Here is a 20031-nt window from a genome sequence, read left to right on the forward strand (position 1 = left end):
TTTGGTCCACATTAACATGATAACGTCACACAATTCCTGCAGACGACTGCACTCATGATGCGAAAGTCCTGTTCTACCATATCCCAAAGGAGCCCTAATGGATTGAGAACTGCTGACTGTGGAGGTCATTTGTGTACAATGAACTCATTGTCATGTCCAAGAAACCAGTTTGGGATGATCTGAGCTTTATGACGTGGTACGTTATTCTGCTGCAAGCAGCCATCAGACAATACACTGCGCTCAAAAAGGGATAGACATGATCAGCAGCAATACTAAGTTAGGCTGTGGCATTTAAATAATGCTGAGTTTGTACTAAGGGCCCCAAAGTGTGCCAGGAATTGTAGCCCAGCTTCCTGTTCTACCCTGACAGGAGTGACTCCTGTTGTGGTCTTTTCTACAGCCCAATTGCTTCTAGGTTCACTGTGTAAAGTATTCAGATGTGCTCTTCTGTATCACATGCTTGTAAAGAGCAGTTGATTGAGCTAGTGTCTGGCCATTCATCTCTGCCTCCTGGCATCAACAAGGGATTTTCACACAGAGAACTGCTGCTCACTAAATAATTGATCTTTTTATGATTATCCTCTATAAACCTTAGAGATGGCTGTGTGGGAAAATTCCTAGCCGATCAGCAGCTTCTGAAATACTCAGACAAGGCTGTCTGGCATTAACAACCATGTTAAACTTAAAGTCACTGAAATCACCTTTCAGTAATAAAGGTTAATGCCAGGTCCTTGTTTTTGGGTGATGCAACAGTGGATCAGCTGGGCCAGACAGTACACCTGACCCAGTTAAACACTTGTGTAATGATTCTGAGTAAAAATCAACAAGCCAATATAGTTGAGAAAACTTAGCTTTTTATTACTATTTTGCAGTGATGTTGCTTTGACAAGACTCAAGAGTAACACGGACTCATCTGTCCATATAAACAGTTAAAATTACTGAATATCCCTGCAATATTACTGTACACTTACTTTGTGTCTGTTATTATGTGTCTGCTCAACAACTCTATTGTCTCATAACGCTCAACTTATGATATCACCATACTAGGTTTGACGGGTTTCACGTAAAAGCAGTAATTTTAAAAGACTCACCTCAGAGAGCATAAAAAACAATATGATAGAAAGCATTGAGAGTATAAAAAATGTTTGTTTCCGGGACAAACACAGTAAATCTCAGTCCTCTGTAAGACGTTTTGTGTGCGAATGCCTCCTGGAACCACAGGAAGCACTTAAAAAACAAAGAATCTGAGCTGATTTAAAGTGCATAATCTGATCTAAGGCCCGGCAGTTTGTGATCAGTGTACAGTTGGGTGGGCTCATTCGATAGCAAGGAAAGAGAAACAACGAGAACACAAGCAGCTACCCTCGAATTATCCCTTTGGCAAACAGCGGGTTACTAGGCTTCTGAAAGGATTATATAGACGTCCAACCTTTACTAGCAATGTGTTTTACATATGACATTATCTGGGGGGAGGGGGGGGGTGGAGGAATCGAGGTGGCAGTCTTGGCTTTCACCAGCACACTTTCAAATTATGCTGAGTGATGAGTTGATGGCGCAGATTAGAGGGGCAAATGTCAGCAGAATGTCAGGCCTTAATTGCTTGTGTACTGTTTGACAGTGTTTACTCTCACAGGCCAGGTGCACCATATGGAGATCGAAGGATTGGAATTAATCACACAAAATCCTCGGGGAAAGAACAACTCAGAGCAGTGAGGAAGCATTAACTAGGGCGAGGCAATCTTCACTACACGGGATGTGAAGACACAACGCTAGCCTTTTATTAAATATCATTATTATGCCACAGAGGTGATATTGTGTATATAATAGGTATACCAGGTATTTGTTATGTTGGTTGCAGCTACTTTAGTTTTAAATTATTTATTCTCTCTGCCACTGAACTGATGGATCTACCTAAAGAATACACAAAATAAAAACTGGTTGTAGTGAAGCAGTTAAAAGACTCACTATATGTGGCCACATTGGTTGTACTACATAAGGTAAAATATTCTATAAACAAACTGAAATGGTTTTATATAAATCAAAAGAAATAATACAAATCTTTTTTATTCATTTATCAAGCTATAAAACAAATACAAAGATTAAAAAAAACAGTTGCTATTAGCAACCTGGCATTAAGAACCTAGGTAGAAAAATCTATAGGAACAATATTGTAATTTAAAAACAATTATGAAAAACAAAAAAAGGGATCTCATTTTCTTTAAATATATCACGACCTTAAATTCACTACATGTAAGCACAGCAGGACTGGGGCTTTAGCAATGGTCAGTCATCAAAGTCTGGGATGTCATCATAAGAGTACCCCGGGTAGCCCTTTGATGCATAGTAAGCTATCCGTAGGTGGTAAAATCCAGGCAGGAAGACAAGGATCCCGATGATGAGGACAGGCACGGTCCGGTCTGTGTGCTAAAAGAAAGAAAACATTTATTCTCTTAACATGATGACATTGTATGGCCAGTAAAAGGATGTAACAAGAAAAAGTGTGACCTAGAAAATTACTTACAGTGACGCCAAAGTAGCCAGCCAAGAGAAGAGCACCGATGATGATCAACAGCGAGCCGATTAGGAAAAGGATCGTGGCTAGTGCGATGGCTTTATATGGGACCTTGGGTGGGCTCTTCTTGAACTGTAGAGGGGAAATATTTCATTTCAAACACATTTCTGTGAAACACAAGGTTTCTTGGAAGTGTCCGTTTTTCCTCTTCTGTGTCAAAATCATCAGACTAGAGAGATGTTTTCCATCGAATCAGCTTTAAATAAATTGCCCTATTCTCATAAAAACATGGATGTATAGTACTGTGCAAACATCTCAAGCTAACCCTAATTTTTCTTTTAGTATTTTGCTAGGAAAATGGCAAATAGGTGCAGCAATTTATTGACAGATTCAAAAACACATGGAAATACAGTATATCCCACACTGCTTCAATAATGTTTATTTTCCTTCTCTGAGGAGGCCAATCCATGACTGACAGTGTTCTATTGTGTGTGTTTTTATCCAGGTATGCTTTGACTGCACTGGCAGTGTGTTTGGGATCTCTGCCCGACTGAAAAATGAAGCTGTTGCCAACGATTTCCAGAAGGTAGGGCTGTACCATATCGTGTTGTCTTCAATAATACGTCTATAATTTTTTACATGATATAAAAATGTCAAAATGCAATATCACTAGTGTAGCAAAAGCATGCATTTACATTACAGTAAATGTTCTTGCAATATTGTGCTGGTAATTTTGAAGCTGTCACCTACCCCTACTAGAGGGCATCGCACAGTGGATCAAAATCTGATCATACTTTTCTGTGTTCATGATTTAATTGTGACAAGATTCCAAACACCATTGGCTGAAATGCAGGCCCTAAAAAACTATTTAGTGTCTGTCAAACTGTGTTATCTTTGGCATTTTCACAGATCCAACTAAAGACACATAAAGTTAGGTGCTTTTTGTGACAGCCTGCTCATAACAAAGTACCCAAATACAAGATTTAAAATATGCTAAGTTGCCTGTTATGTGTAGACACAACACTGAGTTAGGTGCCATTTTTAATGCTTCCTTTATTCACAGCTGAAAGTAGCTGAAAAAACAAAAAGACATTTCTCACAAAATGTTCCGGTACAAGGACTGGACCTTAAATGAGTAAAAACGCAGCCAGTTTCCAAAGAATGGTTTTGAAAGACCTTCAGAAAGCCTGGAGAACTACTGTTTGATTCAACTCAACTTTCTGAGAGTGAAATTCTTATAGTGTCAAATTAAAGCAACAGACGCCTCAAGGGGCTTTATATTTTAAGGTAAAGACCCTAGAATAATACAGAGAATACCCCAACAATTAAACGACCCCCTATGAGCAAGCACTTGGCAAAAATGGGAAGGAAAATCTCCCTATTAACAGGAAGAAACGTTGAAAGAATCAGGGTCAGGGAGGGGTAGCCATCTCCTATGACTGGTTGGGATTGAGGGGAGGAAGCCAGGACAAAAGATACAATAAACTGTGGAAGAGATCCGGACATTAATAATAATTCACGATTGAATAGAGTGGTGTACTAAACACATACTGAGTGAAAAGAGGGGGTCGTAACACAGGTGAGAGAACAAGAAATACTTCCAAACTGGGAGCTTGTTCCATAGAAGAGGGGCCTGAAACTGCAAGGCTCTGCCTCCCATTCTACTTTTAAACAGCAAAAGCAAATAAGCCCGCAGTCTTTTTGTTTCAGTCTATGTATTGCTTAGGACCACTTAAAAAAATGCCAAGTCTGACTCCTTCAAAGTAGGGTGGCTCAAGACATTTGCACAGTCCTTTAAAAGTGTTGGTTATGCAGTACTTCTTGTGAACATTCACCAAACTTTGATGAGAACATCAAGAGGTTATAAGAATTAATATCACAGGACCCCCCCCCCCCCCCCCCCCAACAACCCCAATGACGTCAACAGGGCTACCTTAGCTCGGAAATGACAGCGGCCATCTATTGCTGCAGTACCCCTTTATATTCATACTGTAGTGGTCGAAACCAGTGCACCAACTTTAGTCTATTATCTAAAAATAAAAGCAATGGTAACGTATCCTAGCGTTACACCTTCTGTTTTACCTGTAAATCAATGTAGCCGTCGTCGTCAGTGGCTAACCTGGAATACCTAACTTTGCTGTTAGGGATCCCGTTGGACACAACATTACGAGCGGGCATCTTCTTCAGCGGTTTGCTTTCAGATGAAGCAGAAAAGCAGAAAAGGCCCAACTACTCGACAGGCATCACTCTTAAACCGCAACTGCCAAAATAAAACAATACCGCACTTGGCTTATTCTAGGGCCGCTCCGACGACGTTTTATAAAGAGTTTACAGCGTAGAAGCCTCTGTTTGGGAATATGGTGTTGGACCTTCCGTGTTTTCAGTACGTATACACTCTGCGCCTGCGCAATCTGAAGCGTCATTATTAACTTCCAGAAACTTCGATTTAACGCGTAATTTTAACTTAAACGTTGCATGTGCTGTGCGAGATGAAAAAATAACGTTAAGCTAAATCACAAAAAAGAAAAGTTTTCAGATGTGCTTTAGCGCAATTAACTGTTTTACAATAAAAAGGAAGATTTGCACCACGCCATGTCTGCCACCAGAGGGCGCTGTTGAGTCTTATTAAAATGACCGGGTCACTGCGAGTCACAGACATGACCCTGCGGTGTCGAGATTCATCTCTTTGTGCGGATGTTCATTTCCTGGGATGTTCTGTTCTGTCTTTGTAATCACACTGTGCTTATAGAAGATAACGTTTCTGGCGAGACTGCAGATTTTGATACCATTTCACGTAACAGAAGAAGCTAAGACTAACCCACTCCCTCTGAAGGCCGTTTTAATCACTGAAATACAATCTCCTGTATTTATTTTCATAAATGTACATTAAAACAGGAAATAAATTGACAGTTACATGATGTCTAAAAACAATTAACCAGATCAACAGCTTCTCTTCAAAAAGGACACATTAACGAGTCTCTTAATCCTGAAGTGATAATTGGCACATTTTTGTCTGCTTCAGATGTGGATGAACTCCAGGTGTTTGTATACAAAGTCACCTCTGCCAGTTTATTGCCACCTCCCTGGTTACGCACATCAATAATCCAGTCTGTGAGTGACTGACCATGTAATAAGCAAAAACCCTCAATCCATCTGAAATGACTAATTAAAGCTTCTGTGGTTGTGTACTGTATTTTTATTTTAATTTGTGTTTTTCATACTAGCTCCTTGTATGAGACGGAAGTGCCATGCAGATTTAGGCGGAACTGAGATGCTACCTGACTCATCGGAGGTCTTGCTAGAGTCATGGGCTCTACAGTCAGTTATTAAATGTCTGCAGGATGACAAATAAATAAATAAATAAAGCTCTTTTATCATGAGCAGTAAATCAAATGCATATTCTTATCGCTCGCAGCATCAGTAATACTCTTTAAAGTAAGCCTACACTTTGGCAGAGGATGAGTTTCTGGTGATCATTAGTATGCTGAGTGACCTTGACTGTCTCATCGTTAAGGCCATAATGTTGATCTCTGGGGGTGATTGAAGCCCTAAAATCATTTGGATTTTTTCCTTTTCTTTCCATTGCACACAACACAAATTCTTCTACATCACAGAGCACAGTGCGTTCTCTTGTCTTAAGTTTGTCATTGATATTTACAGATTTCTCAGAGTTTCAGCGAGAAATGATCTTTTCAAATCCACCCCGCCTGCATTTCATCTTCGTTTTAGTGGGATTTAGCAAAATGTATTCTGTCCTCTGGAAACCACTTTAAAATTGCATTACTATTCCAAATTGCAGTGGGCGAATGCAGAGTCATATAAGCGGCCTTTGGAAATAACAGATTGTGCAGACGTTCTTTACTATACCTGTTACTGAGGGCAAACTTTGCCCTTTGCTTTATCACTCATTCCAGTTTCCTAACTCATACCTCACTGGGCTCTGTGATTGCATGTTGACTCTGCTCATCAGCTGACGCCACGGCTGCGTCACTGGATTGTCTTCCTTTGTGTGCCAAATAACGCCGCTCTTATCTGTTCGGTCTCCTTATTTGGAGGTTCAATAGCTACAATCAAGGTCACTGCACAAGCCGCTTAGCCTCCCCCTCAGTGTGAATTTAGAAACACGGCATTCAATTTATCTGCTCTGCAGCCTTGAGACAATCTACAAGACCAGATAAATCTGCAGTTATTTTACATTCATAAATTCAAAATAAATGGGCTCCAAATGGTACCACTGATGGAATAATCTATCTGTAAGTAACTCTGCTGCCCCTAACATTTGTGTTCAGACATTACTTCATCTATTGTCTTTTTTTTTCATCCCATGGGGGTTTAGAATTTCAATAGGATCTTCTTGTAAACTATTGGTGGCTGTGGCTACAATGTAGCTTGCCATCACCAGTGTGTGAATGTGTGCGTGAATGGGTGGATGACTGGATATGTAAAGCGCTTTGGGGTCCTTAGGGACTAGTAAAGCGCTATATAAATACAGGCCATTTACCATTTACCAAAGTGTTTGAGACCATAAATAAGAATTCTGGTCTAATGACACGTGGAGTTGTAATTAATTAATCAGATGACTGGGTAAGCTGTCACCAGTCAAAGACGGGAAGAGAGTGCGTTGTCATGTTAGATAATCCCTGCCACTACACCATGATGCCTGCACAGAAGCACATCAGAACAGCTGAGCACACTGAGCCCCCAAGGTGTGTGTGTGTGTGTGTGTGTGTGTGTGTGTGTGTGTGTGTGTGTGTGTGTGTGTGTGTGTGTGTGTGTGTGTGAAGACGGCCACAGCCAACTCTCTTATAACCCCCCGAGTACGACTCTGAACAGTATAAGAGAACAGCATTTAGGCCATAATTAGAGTCCTGTTCATAGTGGAGTTCTGTCTGCTGAGATAATTAGGTCTGTCTTCATTACAGCAATTGCAGATAGAACCACGAATGGAGCCCAATAAAAGCCTCGACCATTATACCACTTGAGCATCATGCAATCTGCCTGTGGCTTTGCCTTATTACTTTTAAACCCACCGGGTTTCAGAAATGATCAAATGCGCCATGTAGGTGGTGCACAGGTGCTGCTGAGCAACAAGCTTTTCAAAATTTAAAATAAGTTCTGCGACATGTAATATACTTTCCATGTTTTTGATCTGTGGGTTTGTTCTTTTGTGTGAGAGTGAGTGTGTGTGTGTGTGTGTGCGTGTGTGTGTGCCTGCTCAAATATTGAACATTGGATGAAAAGAAATATGTATCACATTAAAGTACGGCTAAAGGATGATACTGTCTGGGCCGTTTTTGGTCCAGGCTGAAATATTTGAGCAAATAGGAGCTGGATTACCATAGAAACATTCATTGCCCCCCACCCCCACCCCCATCTCTTTAATCCAGCTGTTTTTGCCCTGATTCTCCTTTTTTCCCTCCACCAGGTTGCAGTTTTCACTTATCTGGAGGAATCTCTCGAGAAGAGGAACGCCTCTTGTGAGCCCTTGACTTTTCCTTCAGTGCCACCACGACGTTACTGAAAAGCCATAAACTGTACAAACTTTAGTAACTCCTGAACTTTTTAAGAGTTTGCCCAATGATGTGGTTAACTTCTAAGACCTGTCACAACAACAAAGCAAGTCATGAAGGTGGTGACTATGTTAAATATTGAACTTAACATTGCAGTGCCTATAGCGGCTTGCTTCTGCTAGACAGCTTCAGCATTTCAATCAAAGTATAGTGAACAGCAGGCATGGCTTTAAACCTGTCTTTTTTTAATGCTCCTTGTGTGGATTGAGTAAAAGCCTTCTTTAAACAGACACCCCGAAGTCATTTAAAATTCCTGCAGCCACACTTCATTGTCCTAATTAGAATAACACTAAAAAATCACTTTTTAATGACTTTCTTTTGTGCGTCACCGAGGAAAGATACTGCCTTATTCTGACGGCTGTGAATGCATTACTGTATCGGTTTCATGGAACTGATTGGGCACAATTAAATACAAAAGGATCTGTCAGCTTTGAGTGAATCACAGAATTGTCACTTGGCGCTGAACACTAGGAGCTCATGTAAAATTTATGCCAAGCGGTAATGAAGTGATGGATGCTTCCTTGCTCACATCATCGCAGGTGCTGTATGTCACACAGGATGGTTGCAGGAGGACGCAGTGATGACTCTTGTATTTCTGACCACAGCCACTGATGGGTTTTTTTCCTCCTTTTTTGCTCTTCAATCTGCATTTCAGGTGTGAGCCTGAGGTTAGTTGTGTGCGTGGGAGGACAGCAGACTACTGCAGCACACTTGGTATAAGGAGCTTCATCAGCCTGATGACAGAATCTATCACCTTTATTTCACATTGCCATCTCCCCTTTTTCCCCCCTTCAGCTTATAACAAAAAAAAGAACAGTTGCCTCGAGAACATGACACACGACACGCAAAGTAGCGGCTTCGATCTTCAAATTTGCCTGCTTTGCATGCCAAGCATTTCACATTAGTCACAGAGTAATGTCAGCAGTGTGCATTTAACAGCTTCGATGATTGAAATCCTGGAGCTGGTTTTGTCAAAGTCATAAGCACAGGAGAGAAAATCTCTTGATATGCAATTAAGGCGAATGTCACTGTAAATGCCAACATTAGTATGAATGCTAGAGTCAGGTTTCTTGCCTCCATGACAGGAAATGTGTCTTCCAGTGCAGAGATATTGATTTCAGTTTCTTTCAAACTCAGCAGCCCACCTCACTGCATGGGCGGCACAGACAGGTAATTACTTTTCCAGCAGATAGCACGATAGGGCCTAACAGGATGCAAATACACACAAATCAACAGCACGGGTGTCTTGCAGGCTAGTTTTTAATGCATAACATAATTACAAAGCTATTGTTGCGTTAAATGCTTATTACAAAGTGGTTTGTCAGCGCCAGACAGTCATGCATACGCAGTAATGACACATAATCTGCCTAAATGTTGTGATTTTTGCTAAAATTGCGGTGAAAATTGTTTTTCAATTTTAAAGAAAATCCATCTGTGACCTTTGCTTTTCAATTTATTGTGCAAGCAAAATAGATATGCCTATTTATGTCACGCCGTACCTTTCGCTGATTTGAATGCACTCTTGGGGAGTTCAGAGGTCTGGTTGCGATTTTTGCTTTTGGCAAGATGAAGTAGACGTGCTCGCCGGATATACCGGCAGGTAAAAAAAAAAAGGAAAAAGAAAAGATGAGGCATTGTGAGCTGAAAGTCTCATCATTGATTGAACACACAAGCTGACTTTAACTGCCCAAATGTTTACTTCGGCTTAAAATCTCTCACTTAAAACAGGCAGCAGCCTCAGGTAAAGCCTTCATATCTGAAACCAGTTTGAAAAACAACAAATACTCCAACTGGCTAAACCTGGATTTGTCCACAGTGGGAAGAAAAGAATCAATCCCCCACCCCAACAAAAAAATCAATGTACCGTGTTTATCCATGTGTAGCTAAATGTGTGTATGTGTGTGCTTGTTTCTGTCTCATCTCTTCCTCATAGCTTAATTGAAAAAAGGGAAAAATGCACAGCCACTGAATAATCACAATCCCTGCTGAAATGGCAATGCTTTATAAATTACAATCATCTCTCGCTGCTCAGACATTAACAAATGAGTATCGACTGAGTGTGCAACAGATGGACCGAGGGTCTTATAGACTATACTGTATGCCGCAAATGTCAGCTATAGGTGCGTTTGTTGCTCATCACGCTTTCATAATGCAGTGTGTTGTGTTTAAACGCGCAGGAGGATTAGTCCTGTTAGTGGTAATGGTGTTAATATTTGAAGCCACAGCTTGGAGCAATTACAGTCTAATTATTTTTTAGGGGGTATCCGTAAAATTAGTGTGTAGTTAATGAGCAGCAAAGAAGAAGAAAAAAGAAAGCTGGAGCAGGGTGGGTAATAGCAGATATTTAGAAATAACTCACAGTGTAAATAAAGTACTTACTTAGTAACTACAGGCTACTGTGTTATTGCTGCAGATGTACTGTTACTGGATGTTAGGGTGTGATTCCTGCACCAAAGTTTTTAAATATAGAAGGCAGCTGCTTTCATTTTGCTGATGGGGAACAAAGTGTTATCAGGCAAAGCCCGTGAATAATTGTGTACCTTGTTTACCACCCATAAAATGTAATTTATATTTTAAATCATGCTCTGCAAGAGACTGGTGACCTGTCCAGGGTGTACCCTTGTGCCCTAAAATAGCCCGAGGTTCCCCGCAACCCTAAACTGGATAAGCAGAAGCGAATGTATGGATGGATGGAGTCATAAGAGAATGTATGTTTGGTTATATCAAATTACAAATAAATATAAAAGGAAGTTGGACTTAAAAAGAGAGTGTCATTCCAGATGTGATAATAACAAATGTGAGCTTAAGAAGGAGCTTGATACAAGTGTGTTTAAAATGTGTGTAAAAAAAACTCATTTATGATGGTGCAAGTCTTGGAGATGTGGAGATGTGTAAAAGAAGACGCCTTTTCATTAAGAACACAACTGTTTCTGGTCAGAAACATGAACATGTGTATTTTAGGCTATAGAGTTATTTCTTGGCTGTAATCAAAAGTGTTACACAGATTTTTAAATAAAACTAGACATCACCTTTACTTTTATCTCTGGGATCAAAAACACTTTAAACATCTGCAACACACGAACATTCCTTCACTGGGGGGGGGGGGGGGGGGAGTAAAAGTTTGGTACGGACTCCTGAAGACTGAAAGTACACTTACATAACCTTACAAAAATAGTAAATAGTAAAAGTCTTTGAGCATTTCCACACACACAGTATTCTCGTACATTTTAACAGCTGGAAAGGTGGGTGACACCGGTTAATGAAAGATTTCTGAATGACACAGACCGGTTGTGATGACGCACAAAGAGTGATGCTGAGCCATAGTGAGGTGATGTGAGGATGGATGGCTGGGTGGTGGTAAGGAGGGGGTGGGGCTGGGAGGGTTGGGTTGAGGGGGGGTAGATACGGGCGACAGTGGTTTCGAAAAGAAAGCAGTGAGAGATTTGGTTGGCTACTCGTCATCATCTGAAGAGACTTGGAGCACCTGAAGCTTCGGGTGTCTGCTCCGGCAGATATGAGGGCTCTCCACGGCGAGCGCACTTGGCTCTCCCTTCGTCGCCTCCTAGCGCGTCTCGGCAATCACTGCCGTGCCCAAATGTGGCTCTGTCCAAGCATCGGGATGTGAAAAATCAAAGTTGGGTGAGTCCCAGAACAATTCATTTGAAGTATTTAACAGAAGCATTTTTGAATTGATAGTTTATTTTATTGATAAAAAACTATTTTTTCTTAATTGAATTTGCTGAAAGCGCTGATGCATAAGTGTGCATAAGTAGCCAAATAGCGTTGATTTATTCTTTGTGTTTAATGGGGCTAAATGTCTGGAGCAAACTGGTGAAGTGGTTAAAATACACATGATTTAAGACAACTGTATCCCTCCGAACAGCCATAAGGCACGATCGCGCTGTTATGTTTGATTTATGTAATGCTGTTTTTTGTTGTTTTTACACCCTCCCGTTTTTTAAAACCTCAAATCTGAAGGAAAACTGCGAACAGATCATTTGAATATGAAGAACTGTTTCAAATGTAGCTATAAGGTTTCGGAAGAAAAAGCCAGCCAGCTCCCATGCGTCTCAGGCATGTCTCTGTCAGTTTACTGAGGTGGATGTGACTTTATGTCAGGTGTAGTCCTGCACAGTGGCCTCATCTTATAGAGCTGGGAATTACTCCGCACACCGGTGAAGAGGTTGAGATTGCATCTGAGTCACAATCGCTGTTTACTCCTGGCCAATTAAAGTAACAGCAGACACAGAGAAGCCAGGGTTGCTCAAGCTTTCCTCAACAATATTGCGGATACCTCAGAAGCAGCTGCACATCAGCCATTGTTCTATGGACGCCAAGAAGACAAAGCCTATATTTGGAGCCTATTCTGCAGAGGAGAAAGATGCTTGTATCAGGAGGGACCTTCTGAAAAAGGCAGCTAACAAAATGTAACCGAGCAAGACAGGTAACTTCCAGCTACTTCAGTATGGAGCTGCACACTGTTTTCAGCCACCCTGCAGCATATGTCCTCTTTCACTTTGCAACTCCCTCCGTACAGAGGCATTATAATGAATATTAAACCAATCAGTGCTGGAAGAAAACCTCTCTGCTGGGTCTACAGAGCCAAACGAAATCCCATGGCGTAGTGAAATCAACAGGTCTTTTTAACAGAATCTAGAAGTAAGCATGTCACTTTTAATTTATCTTAGGAGTTTTAATCATGAGTTTAAGTCTTGTGATTGTAATGTACGAGCCGGGTGGATTAATCAAATTAGGTTTGTTAGGGAGTTTGGCAATCCTTTCCATGCAATTTGGTCAGCTGTCAAGAAAAAGGTTTTTCTTCTCGTTGGAACAGATTTTCTTTGATATAAATGCACAGTGATTGGTAGCCTCTAAATCCTTAATGTGAGACACACTGAGCAGATACCGATACATCTGTTTTATTTATATAGTATAGAGTAAGCATTTGGCGACTGTGGGAAGGAAAAACTACCTTCTGACAGAAAGAAACTTCCAGCAGAACCAGGCGCAGGGAGGGGCAACTATCTGCCACGATCAGTTGGCGGTGAGAGGAGTGAGATAGGACAAAAGACACACTCTATAAGACAGGCAGCGATTAATGATAATGAATTAACTAAATGCAGAGAAGTCTTAAAAAACACACTGTCCCCTGAATCCAAACTGGGAGCTGGTTCCACAGAAGAGGGGTCTGAAGGCTCTGCCTCCCATTCTTTATTTAAATACTCAAGGAACAACAACTCTGAGAGCAAAGTGATCTATTGAGGTTATATGGTACTTTAAGTTCTTTTAAATGGTTCTGATTATTCAAGACTTTGTGTGTGAGGCAGAGAATTTAGAATTTGATACTGGATTAAACTGGGAGTCAATGTTGAGAACATAAACGGATAGAAGGAGCAGATCCTGACAGAGTGGATATATATAGCTGAAGGTGTGACACAGTAAATCATTCAACTTGTTCTCTCAATTGTAACACAGCATATTTATAATACAGTGACAGTATTAATGCAGCGGTTAATATTTTAAGCCGAGGTAACTTAATCTTTTCTACAGTGCGAAATGATGATGGTGTAATGAACTCCCGCATCTCTCCTATGAATACACATGTAGGCCTTTTATTCATAATTACTGTATTAGCATTATTTCCCACATGGGAGGGAGAAGCTCTCAGGTGCTGCCGCATGACGCTGTAATGGCGTACTGCATCATGCCAGCATCAGAGCTCAGCTGAGATATAAAACTTTAAGACAAACATAATAAACATTTGAACATGCAGTGTGGATCAGTTGGTTGTGGGGCCCAGAGGACAAGGCCAGCCACTGACTGACTGTTCGCATTGTTTTGAAACCTGTGGGGCACAGATAGATAGATAGATAGATAGATAGATAGATAGATAGATAGATAGATAGATAGATAGATAGATAGATAGATAGATAGATAGATAGATAGATAGATAGATAGATAGATAGATAGATAGATAGATAGATAGATAGATAGATAGATAGATAGATAGAGACAATGTCAGTGGAAAAGAGGACAACTCAGATGAACTTTTAATTTGGTTTGAAATAAAGCAGCTTAACAAAATCCAAAATTCGTCAACATGGCCACTCTACTTTTACTAGTCTTATCTAATCTACATTTATATAATCTGCACTGACGAGATTAATTTCACATCTGTCAAAGTGGAGGAGTTCATGCGGCACTAAGACATTGTTTAAAAGTCAGAAGACATTCAAACATTCCAAATTAAGTTGTGCACGCATCAATCAGGCCCTCGTACCTCCATGCACGTTGGGCATGCTGTAGTGGAGTCATTGAACTTTATTGTCTCATGTGGCTGGCTTCCTTTATTCCAGCAGTGTCAAACATAAGGCTCGGGGGTCAGAATCGGCCCAGCAAAGACTCCTATCTCAGTCTCTGGATGGCCCAGATTCAAGGAGGGCATACATTTTTGGACTTAACTGTATTTTTACCACTATAAGTTTTACCACTTTTCCTGCTGATAAAGACATAGTCCATACCCATTCATACTATACCAAAGTAGTTGAGTAATAAATAAACAATTTGACAATAAATTCAAAATATCCAACTTCCTGTTGGGTTTAGGGAATGGATTGTAAAAGTTTTCATCCACATGTATCATATCCACATGGATTCTATACATTCGGATGAAACTTAAAGCAAAATATTCTTCACCACTATAAGCTGTGTTCAGGACCAGTGGCAGTAGTACAGCATTGTGTAGTCCTGACCTGAAGCCTTAGGTTTAGCTTTATATCCACTGCTATCAAATGACTATATGTAGATAAGAGGTCCAGGTGCTAAGTTATTAGCAAAATGTTTCCACAGATTATTTGTGCATGAGACAGATAGAGATACCAGATCACAAAATATTTTTAGTTTGAACTGGGAACTTACAACCAGCTCTGTATCTATTTTTTACTCTGTTCTCAGACATAAAATTTGATTTAAGGTTGCATCATTACATCAGTGACGTCACTGATGTAATGATGCAACGTCTGGAATTCTAGCTATTTCCCAACAATAATGTATTTAATCTGAAACCAAACCAGAAAACAATGCCAGAGATGCATGAAAGTGTATTTCTGTCAATTTAGCTCAAATTAAAGCAGGTCAAAATGTGCACATCTCTCTTTGCACGAACCAACAGTAGTCCCCCATAATGCTCTGGAGAAATTTTCCCTGATATTGGTTTTCCGTCACTTCTATATCTCAGTGAAATCTTTCCCCATACTTCTCACTGACATTGTGCAGGTTTGGTGGGAAAACAGTTGACATGAGAATGTAAAAAGTGCATCTTCAGTGATATTCTAGCACTCAGGAGCTGATATGCTTTCAGCATGTTTCCACAACCTCAGCATAATTCTCTGCTCCGTGATTTCCAAGAAATTTCTTGATAACCCGTACCAGTGATTCCCATTTTGCTGATTGAGCTGGCTTCAGTTTCCTTTTGCACTCATCGTCAAGCATCAGTTCACGGACTTCAGGACAAAAACACCTTCCTTAATTTAGATTTTCCTTTTCTTGAGATCCAAATTAGGTCTTAAATCCTGAAACGCTTCAGATTTCTGTTCGGTCATCCTAGTTGTAAAATACTTGGAACATCATAACTAAGACAAATAAATAAATAAACACATCTGCGAGACAAAAACAGTTTCAGATTTGGAGTCAGGAAGTAAAACTGGTTCAAAATGCTTACTGATCAGTGTGTCTGTGTGAAGATTTCTCTAAAAAGGCTTATTTCTACTAAAAAGCTGCTCATTTTTACATGCAAGTCTATAGGAACTGAGTTTTCTCAGGGAGTTAGCTTCAAGTGGACACATCAGGAAGTGTATTTTTTGGCACTTCAGTGTTGCCTTCATCTTCAGCCCAGGATGTTGCTGCTTGGTCTCAACTACTGCAGGATCAGAAACAACAGAGACTGTGGTCTAACAGTGAAGAAAAGGCCTCCTTGACTGAGAAACGCCCAGACTGTGTTCAGCAGAGACTGCTTCCCCAGTTCTGATGCATATGTTTTACAATATTCACAAGTTTTTTGAGAACTACCCCCCTTAAAAATGAGATGAATTTGAAACAAAGAGAAGAAAAAGAAGATGAATGATCTATCAAGATTCAAGTGGGCTTTCGCACTGCAGTGCTAAAGCCCACAAATCCTAATTAATCCAGTGCATCAAAGTCAGAGGGAGCAGTTTAAATTTGAACTGTGTGAGGATAAATTCCAAATAACAATCCGTGTAAATTTAACTTTGCAACTAAATTCCTCTTTTTTCTTATCTTATACAAACACATTGCCACAATGGGGGGGAAAAGAGATTGTAATTACCTTTCCTGACCAAAAATATGCAGAAGCCAAAAAATGGCTCTTCTGGGAATTACTTTGTTTAAGCCGTTATCTCAAGATTATGAATTATTTATATAAACTTGCTCTCTTCTGATAACAGATTGCTTCTTTTATACTCTCAATATATATCATACAAACCTGACTTTGTTTTCTCAATCACAAAGTAACTTGGCAGCCTTGGAGATGACCGATCCCCTCATCTGATTACTGAGGAGGAAGTGTGCTCAACTGTGGAGTTATAGATGGTCTAGTCTTCTCCTTAAATAAGGACCCATTTGAACGTTATTTGAATCTACTGCCATGTTAGACGCTGATTGAAGTACAGTGTGATGTGTTTTTAATAGTGTTGATCCACCATGTTGAGGAGATATTAGCTTCAGGAGAGTTAACTTTGTTTTTTCTTCATAGCCTTAAACAATTTATAAACCACTTTGCTTAGCTTTATTTATCATTCTGTGAATAAGAATAATAACAACTGACCAAAGCATTTAAAAATAGCCGCCGCGTGGAGAGCGGCGAGGAGAAAGAAGCCGTTCATTTCAGTAATAAGTTTACTTTATTGCTGATAAAGAGAGAGGGGGAGCGTTTACCAATCTACCTTCCTGTGTGAAATTAAGTGCGCCTTGGCTTTCCTGAGTGTTACGGTTCAATTTATTTTCTGCTTTACAAAGGTGGGAAGGGAAGCCAAGCTCGACAAGAATAGAACCTACGCTGGTGTCGTTATTAAAGTTAGTGATGAATCACCCTCATGCATGAATCACGCATTAGGAATATACTAATTTTATGCATGACGGGTGATTATGAAATGAAAAAGAAATAGAAATGCATAGGGAAAATAGCATATTGTCAATATTTTTGGGACCTCGGCTTCCCTCATAAATTTTGAAAAGCTTTTTTTTTTCTTTTCGGGGGGCTCCCCTGCCCTACTAACATTCCCCCTAGCTCCCCTGTAGTTTGACCGGGCTGGAACTGCACTTCTAATCCCCGATAAATGACAAGAAAACAAGCTTTTGTTTTTGTGTGATTTCTAAAGAAAATGAACTTCCTATCATGACAAAACAAGCACTGTTTTATCTCAGAATAATGGGATAAGTTATGCCCTTATCGCGAGATAAAATCACCAAAAATAACTGCAAATGTTATGAGCTCCCATAAAGCAGAGGGGTCGATTCGGGAAATTGTGCTTCATTTTGTTAAATACATCTGTTATATTTTTCTTGCATGTGGAGCTAGTGCTAACAGACAATGCTCAACATTTAGGATGTTTGAGTCTGAAACTCCATGTTTGTTTGATATGATATTTACCAGGTGTGGTAAAAGGTGCTTGTATAAATGGGTGAATTAGGCATGTTATGTAAAGCTCTTTTGAGTGCTCAGCTATAGTAGAAAAGTGCTATATAAGATTATATGATGAAGCTGTGCTGGACTGATAACTTCCTGGTAGGCAGATTTATTTTTCTTGGGACTCTGCCATGTTATGACAGTGGTATCAATATTTTGATCCAGCTTGGCATATTTTCCCAAGATGTCAAACTAATGTGTTCTTTACAAACATAAGGAGCACAGACTGTGACAACCCTTAACAAATGGTGGAGCTGTAATAACGTGGGTTGTTTTGACCTGTGTCTGTATAAAGGTCGTGGTATGATATTGATTTAAAGGAGGGATCAAGAGCAAAGTCAAGCATATCCTGATGTATTATAGGTCACTTGAAGAACATATAATACACACCGAGCCTTCTGATTGCTGCATTGTTGAAACTTCAGCTATTGTGGTTTTGGCTCACTGTGTATTGTAATGATGAAGTGGTATTCCACATACTGGGAAAAAGAAAGTTTTCACAGGTATCTGTGCAGTCCTGTGAAAAACTAAGTACACCCTTACTGCTTCTATCCAAATTGTGAGGGTAAGTAGCATCTTGGTTATGGTAATCAATGCACTACATCAGGGGTGTCCAATTCCAGGCCTTACGGGCTGGTGTCCTGCAGGTTTTAGATGTGTCCTTGATCCAACACAGCTGATTTAAATGGCTAAATTACCTCTTCAACATGTCTTGAAGGGTGACATCTAAAATATGCAGGACACTGGCCCTTGAGGCCTGGAATTGGACACCCCTGCACTACATGATCAGGAAGCACGAGAAACTCTATAAAAGTAAATATTTTTGGCAGTTTCCTGGCCAAGAGCAGTCAGGTGTGTACTAACAAAATGCCACAATCCTCTCGGAAGTGGACATCCAAGAAAAATTCTCCACAAGTTCTCAGATGATCAGATGCTCGGAGAAATTGAAAAACAAAAAACAAAAACAAGAGCTACAACTCAGCCTTTACAGGCCCTAAGTTAGCATGTTCAACACTTAAGTTCATGACAGTACAATTAGACAAAGAATGAACAAGAATGGCTTGTTGTGAAGTGTTACCAGGAGAAAATAGCTCAGGTTTGCAAAGTAGCATATGAACAAACCACTTGAACAATGTGCTTTGGATAGAAGAGACCAAAGTGCAGCTGCTTGGCCAGAATCCACAGGACCACATTTGATGAAAACCAAACACAGCTTATCAACACCTCATAGAACTGTCAGCACGGTGTGGAGGGCTGATGATTGGGGCTTGTTCTGCAGACACAGGACTTAGGCACCTTGTAATCATTGAGCAATGAACACTACTGTATGCAAAAGTATTTTAGAGTCAAATGTGTGACCCAAACAGCACAATGGTGGCAAAAGCTGTTGCAATAATTCAGTCAAAGTCCAGACTCCTCCAATCTGGTGCTGTGGGGGAACCTTAAAGAGAGCTGTCTGCACACATAAATGAATGCACGCAAACAGAGTGGGCCAAAGGTCTTTGATAAAAATGTGAGAAACGGATGAAGTTGAACAGAAAAAAACTTTATTCTAGTTACTGCTGCTAAAAGCAGCTCCACAAGCTAATGAATGGGGTGTTTTTCACCAGCCTGTATAGTCCTGTGAAAAGTTTTCACAGAACTGTTAGTTTCTCAGTTTGTTAGCCTCACTTTGGGTTGATCCCATTATCAAGACGAGACAGTGGTGACATTGATTTGACAACAGCTGTGGCTCAGACATTGTCTCCCGCCCACCTTCTTGATAGAGCTGAGCAGCGGTATACAAAAAAAACAATGAGCTGAACAAGGATGAATGCTTTCATGTTTCACTGTATGTGACGGACGTGTCTTCTTCTGTTTCTCTTTTCAAAGGCGCTGGACGTTACTGAAGCTGAAGCTGCGTTCAACACACAAGCCTGGATGTTGATTTCTCACCTGCTGCTCCCAGGAAAACTGGTTTCAACAGACTTTAATTTTCAGTCCAAACAGTGATTTTTTTTCATGTATTTTTTTGGTTCAGAGAACATTCAAAGACTTCCTAAATCGCTCACCTCCAATCTGTCTCTTGTATTTGTAATGCATTTTTAACAGTGGTTTGTACCAGCTGCATAAAAACAGTCAGTTTTAACATCATTAACATTTTCAAGATGGATTACTCGATTTTAGCTCAGTAGTTTTCGTTTGCATATATTATATTTCTCTTTCAGTGGTTCTGCATGCAACTTGTCCTTTTATTTTCCTTGATG

At 40.2% G+C, this 20031-nt stretch overlaps 1 protein-coding gene and 1 long non-coding RNA gene across 2 annotated transcripts; one reads left to right on the forward strand and one right to left on the reverse strand.

Annotated features, from left to right (window-relative positions):
- Nucleotides 1-1710: 1710 nt before the first annotated feature.
- Nucleotides 1711-4941, reverse strand: tmem230b (transmembrane protein 230b). Its single transcript, XM_026188730.2, has 3 exons — nucleotides 4595-4941; nucleotides 2522-2644; nucleotides 1711-2424 (listed from the first exon to the last, which is right to left on the reverse strand). Exons 1-3 carry the CDS (start codon nucleotides 4688-4690, stop codon nucleotides 2284-2286), a joined length of 360 nt encoding a protein of 119 aa, XP_026044515.1. The 5' UTR covers nucleotides 4691-4941; the 3' UTR covers nucleotides 1711-2283.
- A 6507-nt stretch (nucleotides 4942-11448) lies between these two features.
- On the forward strand, nucleotides 11449-19918 carry LOC145432308 (uncharacterized). The gene is made up of 2 exons (XR_013912595.1): nucleotides 11449-11721; nucleotides 19658-19918. It is a non-coding gene; the product is annotated as an uncharacterized LOC145432308 (long non-coding RNA).
- Nucleotides 19919-20031: the final 113 nt, after the last annotated feature.

Source organism: Astatotilapia calliptera, chromosome 12 (assembly GCF_964374335.1).
Source record: "Astatotilapia calliptera chromosome 12, fAstCal68.1, whole genome shotgun sequence".
In the NCBI taxonomy this organism is placed as follows: domain Eukaryota; kingdom Metazoa; phylum Chordata; class Actinopteri; order Cichliformes; family Cichlidae; genus Astatotilapia; species Astatotilapia calliptera.